Below are 10479 nucleotides of genomic sequence, written 5' to 3' on the forward strand. Positions count from 1 at the left end.
GCTTTGTCTAGGATTCTAGCTAAACATATCAGGGAATTCCCTGTCATTTCCCACATTCCTGGCCCCTTAATTTTGGTGAAAGCACGACTCAAGCTCATTTTGCCTTTTTGCTGAACTTCTACAACCAACAGGACACATTCTGTTGCAATCAATGAAACTTTCTGCTATGCAGGTTTTCAGAAAGCACTTTTGTGTTTTCTATACTTCAAGTCTCGCAGTAAATACACCTGTAGAATCAGCTCAAGTAGAAAAGCAGTTTTAGAGATGCAGCCTACTAACCAATACCTGTAGCCAGAGGACCATCTAGTGGCGACAAACGCAATTCACACTCTGCTACTTCAAAGACAAACGCACGCTGTTAAATCTATGCCAGTCGCAGAACAGCTTCTCAGTCTTTGGCTTTTTTATTCCATCGCTTTAATCGTTTATTTAATTTAGGTTTCAACCTTCCATGATGAGATAAATAAATGGGTTTGTTGGTTTCCTGCATTTGTTCCTGTTACGAGAACATCCTTCCACATGTGAAAGTTGCTCATAGCATCCAATCATTAGTCTGAAGACACTAGCAAGAGTGAAGCTGCTGGCAACTCGGCTACAAAATAGAGGGGTTTACCTTAATTCTCCCCCCAGAGAAATTCGCAATACCTTTTTTCTTCATACAAGAGGCAAAAAATCCCACCAGTTGAGTAATGACAGTTGCACTTTGTACGTTCTACATCTCCATCCCGTTTCAGCTGGACAGATGTGCAGTTTAACAAACCAAATTATAACGTAACAATGGCCTAAGATTCCCACAAACTAGCAGGGACAGGAAAGCAAAAACACTGGAAGACATACTGAGAACGAGATACACATCTGGTGGTGTTTGTCTCTATATTCTGAACATGTCAAACACCTGCAGAGACATTCTTCCCCAGCTACCACAGTAATAGAAGCTGTGAGATCCTCCTCTCTAATGAAGCTGCCAAAAGCAGGCACAGGGAGAGGTTTATGTAAGCACACATCTAACTACAACCAGCTAAAGAATGCCTAGTGGAGCCTCATAACCAAGCCAAAACATAAAATAGGAGTAAAGCATCTGCTTCTAACAGCTGTTCTGCTGAATTTCTGAAAAGCTCTGGTAGGACTCTACGTCAACCAATAGTCAAGAGAAAAATTTCAGGCAGTTTCTCCTTAAAAACAGGCATCCTGAAGACACTAAGATGCTTTTTAAGTTGGAGAACCACATTCTACTCCAATGCAATCTAAACTGAACTTCAATACTACGAAAACTGGAAGTTTGGTCTGAACCAGCCTCTTCAGCCCCTTTAAGGATGTAAAGGGAACTGGAGGATTTTCAGCAGCTCGATGAGTTTGAAGAGAACTGCAGGATTGAAAGAGAATTCCTTTCTGTACCATTATGCACAGTTTGCTGCCTGCTTATGGAACTGCTCCCCAATTTCAGCAGCTGTCACGCAGCCTCAGACCTCTGTTCCAGCCTGGTTTATGCATCTCTTGCAACCCTACGTACCTCATATCCCACACTGTGGAAGGTTCTTGACCAGAGAGGGCTCAATCTCTTTACCCACAGGGTTTTCCATGAAGCAGGGGACAGTAGTAAGCCCCAGCCACCTTCTCTGCTGTTCAACCTTCCTTTTCCAAAGGAAAATGAAACTCTGAAGGAATGAGCAGACGCCACCACAGAGGCCAAAGGATGGGAAATGGAAACGATGTGCTGGCTTTACATCCCAATTTTCAAAATTGACTATGCAACCTTAAAGCATCAAGAGACCAAGAGAGCACTTGGCATCTCAGTTGAAAGCACAGCTGCAGCGGCCAGCTATACAACACAGCACTGCATCTGCACATGGGCAGAAACCACACTGTGAATGATAACAGGAGGTATCTGAATGGCAAGAGGCAAGTATTGTCTCTTTGGTAAGGGCAAGCAGCAGGGAACTGATCATTTTCAGCAGCATCCATTTAATTGACAGGCAGCTGTGTGGAAGCAGTCCAACAAAAGAAATAGAGCTTTAGCTAGAACCAAAAAACTGCTGGTCCAAAGACAGGACAGAAAACCCTCAAGAATATCTGAGAGGACACCAGCATGAATTAGTGTATACAAAGCCAATCCTGTTTTTCTTTTGCCGCTGTTAAGTGGTATGGTTGGGTAGAATGAGTTTCTTAACACTGAAGGTATAGGATTAAGAGCTCCATAAAGAGAAAAAAGCATAATCTTCAGCAAGAGAAACCTGAGCAACTTCATAGATCAAGTGCTCTGTGTCAACTCCTACAGCATTCTTTACTTCCTCAGACGAAAGATGATGCTCCTGAGGGACTGCCATTCACCCTCCTCCCTGACACTCCCACAGCATGCTTTCCCTGTACTCATGCTTCCCTCCTCTCTTCAGCTGCCATTCTCCTGGGTTTGCTTCAGTAGCTCTGTAAACATGACCTCTGAAGTGCTGCTTTCACCTTCACATTGCTTCAAGGATGCTTGAGGATAGCACTAAGACACATATGAGCCACAGCAGTAACAGGAGGCAGTAAATACAAAAACTCTCCCTATGTTTTGGTAGTGGAATTAGAGGTCAGACCGTAAGCAAAGCCAGCTCATTGCTGCATGCTCCCAGCACTGCCACCATCATGATTTAGCCTCTGCTGAAGGCAGGAAAGACTGTCAGCAGATGCCTGGCAAGAATTCCAGAGAAGCCTGTGGAAGGCAGATAGTAAAAGAAGTATTTAGTTATTTACAGACTGGTTGGCTCTCAATTACATCCCAGAACATCTGCCAGAGATAGACACAGATAGTATGGCAGGCCACACCAGGACATGCATCCATTTACTAAAATTAACAGCACTTGATAAACCTCCTTTCTGGTTCACTCTGGACAGAAAATGAAACCCCAATGCTGTATTAAGGATGACAACAAAAGGCTATGGGCAAGATTAAAAACACATCCTTGACAAGAGATCTAACCAGACACTCCAGGAAAGACACATAAAAAAAGGACATTCAGTCCAGGAATTCTACCAAAAAGAATATTCTTGCATTTCCCCAAAAGAACTTTCTTCAGTGTTCATTTTGCCTACTCCTCTGACACTTCAATACCTGCTCTAAGGTACATCCACTATAATATTCCCAGATTTAGGTCTTAAAACAGAAAGCTTCTTATCATACGAACATCTACTATTACAAACCACAAATCTGTGCCTTCCTTGTTTATTATGTTGCCACCTCAAAACAAGACTTGAGGTCATTCTTTTCACAGCACTGAACACATTAATGCAAACTGGAACATGGGGCAGAAGTGCTACTAGAAAACAAAGTTTGCAGAACTCTGCTGTTCTGGCTGCTGTGTCACAACTGGCCCTCATTTTGACCATCTTAGGAGCTGAAAAGCGAAAGGCTGTCTGAGCAGGTTCTGGGGAAAACATTACCTTGTGTCTCCCTAGCTTGCAAAGACATTTTCTTCCAAAGACATCACTTGCATTTGCCACAGCTCACAATAAGGTGTATAAGAGACAGGCCTGGCATCAAGCTTGAGCTTGTGGTCACACTGCTGCTTGGATCTCCGTGAACAAACACCATGTCACAAATCCAGAGATTATTCTGCAGAACTGCATGCTGGTACCTGGGTATTCACTTCTTATTCTTGTTGAACCATTCCCGACACCCTCAACTCTTAGCTTATGATCCCCTCAATACATCTCTTACTGCAATTCCACTATAGTACACCTGGAAGCACACTATTCCCTGTACACTCACTCCTCAAGATACTCACAGCATAGATACCTTCTCACCCACAGGAGGTGACCATTTTTCCCCACAGTGGTTGTGCAAAATTAGTAGGTGAAAGTCTCTCTGATCAATATCAGTTATATGAATTTTGGCCAGCTGAATTTAAGCCCAGGGACAAGCTTGAGTTTAGGGTAAGGCATTGCGGAATTACTACTAGTAGACTGTTACAGACAGAAGATTCAGATTTTCTGCCTTGGTAAAGTGATACCACACTGCCAACAGTTTAGAGACACTACTTATGTAGATAACTACCACCCCTTAATATTGTTGGGCAAACTTTACTTCTGAAGAGCAAGAACTGTCATGTAGAGAAAATCTAAATGGTTCCAGATTGGAACACAAACATTCATCATTCAAAAGTTCAAAGAGACTGATATCTATCAAACTCACTCAAAATGACAACCACACCATAAATACTATTTTCCACTGTTATGTTTTTCCAATCAAAGCTTAAATACTTTTTTTTTTAAAGCCGACATTGCATATCTTTAAAAGACACTTGATATTTTAGGATCGGAGAGTGAAGACGTTCACTTTCTTCCTTGTCCAGGATAAGCAAATTGTAGAAAAGCAAAACAGAATTAAAGCACAAAGGATGACAATTATTTTAGATGTTATTTTACAAGGGAAGAACCAGGGGTTTTGTAATGTTTTGGGTTTTTTTTAAATCAGTATTATCCTTGTAAATTCATATCCAGTTCAAGATGTGAGGACACTACTATTCTGCATTTCACATTCTTTTTGCCTCATTTATTTTCTAGATGCATCAGATAAAAGGCACCATCACCCATACAAAGACAGTTTTCTCTAGACAGCAGCATCATGGTGCCTTTCAAAATTTAAGTTAATCCTCAACTGTTCACAGTCAAACAACTAATAATAAAGAATATGCAACAAGGAGCTTACCTTTTACACCACCAAATGGACCATAAGTCATATTACAGGCAGTTCTCTGAAGATTGTGTTCATACATCAGTTTAATCTGATACTGGTTCCCATGTTCCACATTTCCCAGAGTTTCTACAAAAAAAAAAACAACCCCAAGAGTTATATATTTATACCTTTGATCCATGCAATGTAGAGGAAGTAAAGAAGTACCAGCTTAAACAACCTGAAACTTAGTCCTAGTAGCTTTGAGATACGAAGGCTCACACTGCTGCTTTCATTTAAAAAAAATCACCACGATACCAAATTCCTAAAGGCCAGAACCAGAAATAAGGTCTTCTTATACTAAATATGGCATAAATATTCAGTAAGAGGCTGAGATTATGACTTTAATATATTTTTCTCCACATTAGGCACATCTCTAAGAGCAGAAAAAAGCCAGCTCAAAGGGGAACTCTTACAATTCTCTAGTTAATCAGTGAATATAGTGAATATACTGTATCCAACAACCAGCCTCAGCTGTAACAGTCTTTGTCTCAAATTAAGACATAGCTAGTCACTTCTGTAATTGGACAAAGCTATGCTTAGGGCACGTTTATCACTTTGCCTTTACTCTGTCTGAAATTAAATGCAAATCAACAATGCAAAGGTAAGACACAAACACATGGCAACAAAGGTAATTGTATGATACACATCACATTCTCTAAAAATGCACTTCAATTTCCTGACTCCTTTGGGCAACTAGGAGAAATTCAAAAAGCTTCCTAAAGAAGCTGAAGTTAAAGCTCCCCTTTTGATAATCATAAGCCTTTCCTGCACCCCATGAAGTAAACAAAGTTCTCCATCTTGTAGAGTGACACTAAAAGACTAATATTAGCAAAACCCTTTGAGAGCACTCACATCAGCAGGGGAAAAGGTGTTTTGAGTGAATGTTACCTAAGCTAAAGCCTACCATAGCTTTAAGTATACAAAGATTATTCCAATACCATCTCAAACAACATGCTATAAAAGATTCGTAGCTTATGGTACCCTTTCAGGCAATTCTTCCAACTAAAACCCAAGATAGCTTTTAAGCGGTTACCCCTAAAGCAGGCCCATGTTAGGGAAAGGCACTGGAATAGTCATGAGGAAAAAAAGCCCTGGCTGGAGAAGAAACCAGCTGAGTAGCAATACCGGAGAAAAAACAAGTTAGAAAACAGTCAGCCCATATGGAATACACACTGGATTGACTGGAATACAACACTGAGGCCATGAGTTAGTCAGCCCTGAAGGATGGTCTCATAAGGATAAGCAGCATAGTTATTTTATTACAAGTGACAGCTACAGCAACACATATAAATCAGATAAAGATCCTACTTCATGAAACTGTAATTTGCCACAGAAGCATAAAGAAATAGTGATCATTACTCCCCAAAGGAACACATGTGGAAGTACCTGTTCAGATGGCAGATATTAACAGAAATTGTAAGAAAACCATGCTCTTACATGCCACAGCTGTCCCTGTACACAGAAAATGCACAACCCGTAGCTGTCCAATTTTGAAGATGGGGGTACAATCTCCTAAATCTGTGCTTTGCTTTAAGCATATATTAGAAAGAATTCAGTGCACAGAATAGGTATTTTGTGATTTGCCTCTTCACATACTGACAGAACACAGCATTTAAGGCAGTAGAAGAAAGGGGACTTAAGAAAAAACACAGTAGCTTCACCTTCTTACCAGTATTAACCTCCTATTAACCTCATTGCACAACATCATGAGTGTTCTGGCTTTCTAAGAATCACCTGGATTTGAGTTCAGAAGTAATTGTAACGGATTCATTTTTAAAGAGATAAGTGGTCATTAAACAACCTTTTTTTTCATTAGCATGCTGAACAGTAACACCCACTCCTAAAACTGTAATAAGAACTAGTCATTCACTAGCACTACCAACACACACACCGGAGCATCTCAAGCACTCAGCAGATCAGCAAGTCTGTTAATCACTGGGAAATATCTAGACCTAATTACTAATGATTCCCCTTCAGACACGAGTTTGAGTGAGAGAACATGACTGCAGCTCTTCAGAGACAATGAGCAAACACTGTACATACCAAGTTTAGCATTAACCTAATCCAAACTTTAGAATACACTTAAAATCACTGGCAAGCTTGTGGGTGTAACTAACCTGAAACAGCATATACACAGAGTTTTCGACAATGCAACACAGCCAGGTGAAGTCCTTCAGTACCACTGTAAAGAAGGTTAAAAAAGCACTGTTTACAGATAAATGACAAGTAAAATGCATAAAGGATAAAAATGCAAGTAACCTTGCTGAAATTATTTTCCAGTGTGGGCCAAATCCAAAGGCTTGGCTGGTTTATGCTAGCATGAAATCTCAGAAGTACTAATCTTCCTAAACTGATAATAGAATAGAGTAAGAGAAGTACTAATCTTCCTAAATTGATAATAGAATAGAATAAGAGAAGTACTAATCTTCCTAAAACGCATATTGAAGTATTTGAAGCCAATTTCAAAATTAAAATGAATCTTTTAAGAACATATTTTTGCATTTAAGGGTGAAAAGCAAGTCAACTGTTTTCCCACTTTAGCTTGAAATTCAATTCAAACAAGGTGCTGTTAATTCTTCCAAAAGCATGTAAGGATCATTCCTCTAAATATGTAGTATTCAACAACCACATACATTACTTTTTTAAATTCACTGTTGTATTATGTGCATGGAACCCAAGTTAATCAAAGTATAAGGCAGAAGTCAAATCCTGTATTTGCACATTCCTACAGTGGAATCCTATATTCACATTCTTCTTCCCCAAAACCTTTTCCTGCAGAGACAGTTCTTGTGTTCTAACTATAGAAAGCGGGTTAGACCATTTCACAGGGTAAGACATTAGAATACCCAGCACAAGGTCACTCCATGAGTGAAAGGACAAGTTTCCAACTGATGTAGGCCTTTCAGCTCACAATCTTTGGTCTCGGAGCACAAGTTTCTCCCTTATAAGTAAGTACAGGTTTTGCTCTTGTTTTTAAAAGAAAATTCATGCTGCAGTGTTAGGAGTTTATTTCAAAATTAAAATTAATCCCTTAAGAACATGTATTTAATTGGCTGTAAGAGAATCTGCTTAGGAGAACTTCATTTTAGAAATTAGTTCTTAAAAGGATCTGGAAGATTATCCTTCATGTACACATTAAGTAAAAATCCTCTGATATCAAGATGATACAAGCAGCAGATCACACGCATACTACAGTATTCACAGATGTGCTTAACAGTTGTCCCTCTGGAAACTGAAAACTCCTCCCCAAAACAAAGAAAATCACATCTAAGCCTTAAACAAACAGCAGCAAAGCCTGCTGTTGACTTACGAGACAAATTTTCCCACTTCCACCTGCAATATTGGTTCTCGTAGCTGCACTTCCAAGAGCAAGTCTTCAGGTTGTCCTCCATCTCCAGGTTTCACAGGATGTGGATTAAAAATTCGGAGATATCCCATATAACTGCCTACAATAATTTTATCTACAAGGAAAAAAGTAACCAAATGAGACTAGAGATCACAACAGCACCTGTGGAATCCATTTTGCTGCAGAAGTGCCTCAAAGAATACCTAAAGACTATTCCCATGATTCAAAATTAACATTGCTTATGCTCTGTGTTCTAGATTAAGACTAGCAAAGGGTTCAATACAGCAATTATCATGGTGGTGGCCCTGACTGTTGTTACTATTCCATCATTTTGACAATCACACTTAGAAAGTCCCATTCTGGTTTTGAAGAGTACTTCAACCTTTCAGTTTCTATGTCTCCGATTTGTGCACAGACACACCACACCTGCATAAGTGTGAAATTTTAAAGTCGGGACATTTAGCCAAATGGAAACCTAAAGGCAGATAATTACCACCTGAGGCCCACAAAGCTGAGCCTTCAGATCACCTGCTCTTGAGACAGGTCCATTATCACAAAGACAAATTCAATAGTTACATCAGAGTTATTTTAAGCAAGTGGTCATTGGGTTGTTAGGGAGTAACAAAAAATAATTAATAAAAAAGAAAACACCAAAGAGGTGCCTCCCAAAATAACCAACAACCCAGCCTGGTTGCCAGTACTTATTTCTTCCACATATAGATCATCCTATCAATGCAGATCAAAACTGACACCAATAAAAGCTTCTCCACAAACCAGGAGAACACACAAGTACTCCTAAACCAGGTTCGCCAGGATCCATGGGATCCTACATCAAATACTGAGAGCAGACACTTGCTTCCTCTCTTGTTCAGCCACAACAGATTTGAACCCCCAAGACCCTCAGACAGAGAACACCGACTGCCTTCCCCACTCTCTTCCCCAGTTCAGGAACAAGTATTCCATCAGCAGTAAACTAAATCCATTGCAGTTATTAATTCCTTAAAAATGCTTAGGTTTCAGTAAGGATGTTTCAACCTGGGGTTAGGCAATTGTAACCAGCTGATTCACTTTGGGTCCTGAACTCTGGAAGAAAAAGCCTCATCTAAAAACACAGAGAAAAGTATAATGTTGGGAAAGTAAATAAAGCAGCAGACTACTATTCCCACAACACTGCTTTTATATCAATTACTTTTTTTTTCCACTAGGAAAAGACAGTTCAGAACTCCAGTGGAATTTGGGGGTTGTGATCATGGGTCAGTTCACACATCAGCAAGCCTGCTGGCAAGAGATGGGGTACACCTGCCTCAAAGAGGGGAAAGGATCTTTGCACAGGAGTTAGCAGGGATCACTGAATGAGCTCTAAATTACGAGTAAAGGGGGAAAGGCATAAAACCAGGCTCATCAGGTTTTAATGGGGAGCAGCAGGTTTGAGGGACGGTGTGCTAATGAGGTCCTTTGGTCTCAGTGGAGGCAGGGGATGGAGATCCATGCAGCAGCAAAGACACAAGTGTTCCTGATGTGTTAGAAACCACAGAAGCACCTGAGAAGAGTTACACAGCAATCAGGGCTTCTGCCCCTCAAGAGGTGGCATGATCAATAGCTCAGCTGAAGTACATCTACACTAATGCACACAACATGGGCAATAAACTTCTAATATGCAGTGGTCGGAGCAAATTGGCAGCTGTGTAGCCTAAAAATCAGTAACCATGTCTTTCTGAATTTACCTTGCCCACTATTATCAACATCAGCAACACACAAACAGCCTTGGTCAAACTCTTCCTTTTCTCCAAGCGTGGTGGACCACCAGTCTCTAGCTTTAAACAACGACATTCTTCTTTACTGAAAAGGAAACAAACCACTAGTAAAGTTTATGCAAATATATATACACACACCTGTGCATACAAACAGTTTCCTTTGCTATCAACGACTTTGATTCAGTATATTTCTTACATTCTTAAATACCTCTTAGCCTCGCATTGCTCCAGTCTGAGCTGCATAGATGTTGCCTTCAGGTGGCCTGGGTTTCTGGTGATATAGCTCACAAAACAACCCTAGGAAACTTCTTGTCCTTAGGGATTAGTTATGAAACACACTGCTAGTTACTTGAAGAAAACACACAAGAATACCAGCGGTTTTTAATTGTTAAAAGCCTTCTGTAACTAACACGAGGTAAAACAAGATTTGAGAGTCCCAGGACTGAGATTTTGTCTCTCACCAAAGAGCACAAGGAAAAAAAAGATCGTGATGCAAGTGTTCTGCAAGAAAACTTATTTTTAGACATAAAACGACAACAGCAAAACCTTCAACAAGTAATCGCCTTGCAGATGCCCTAGTGACACGACTAAAGAACTCAGTCACACAGGGCACAAATCAGCTTTTCTGCTCCCTACCTGCTGTTATTTTAAGAAGGGGACGGGGG

The 10479-nt window shown here is 40.3% G+C and overlaps 1 protein-coding gene across 1 annotated transcript in view; it reads right to left on the reverse strand.

The window, feature by feature from the left end:
- The window catches only part of BBS9 (Bardet-Biedl syndrome 9), a gene marked incomplete at its 3' end in the record, with an annotated part of 152426 nt that extends 142536 nt beyond the window's left edge, over positions 1-9890 (reverse strand). Inside the window, exons 1-4 of the mRNA XM_010021288.1 lie at positions 9785-9890; positions 8025-8175; positions 6832-6896; positions 4688-4801 (exon numbers count right to left, since the gene is read on the reverse strand). Of these exons, the coding sequence (XP_010019590.1) occupies positions 4688-4801; positions 6832-6896; positions 8025-8175; positions 9785-9890 (436 nt within the window). The remainder of the gene's footprint in view (positions 1-4687; positions 4802-6831; positions 6897-8024; positions 8176-9784) is intronic.
- Positions 9891-10479: the final 589 nt, after the last annotated feature.

This window comes from Nestor notabilis, unplaced genomic scaffold, assembly GCF_000696875.1.
Source record: "Nestor notabilis isolate BGI_N333 unplaced genomic scaffold, ASM69687v1 scaffold4969, whole genome shotgun sequence".
Lineage (NCBI taxonomy): Eukaryota > Metazoa > Chordata > Aves > Psittaciformes > Psittacidae > Nestor > Nestor notabilis.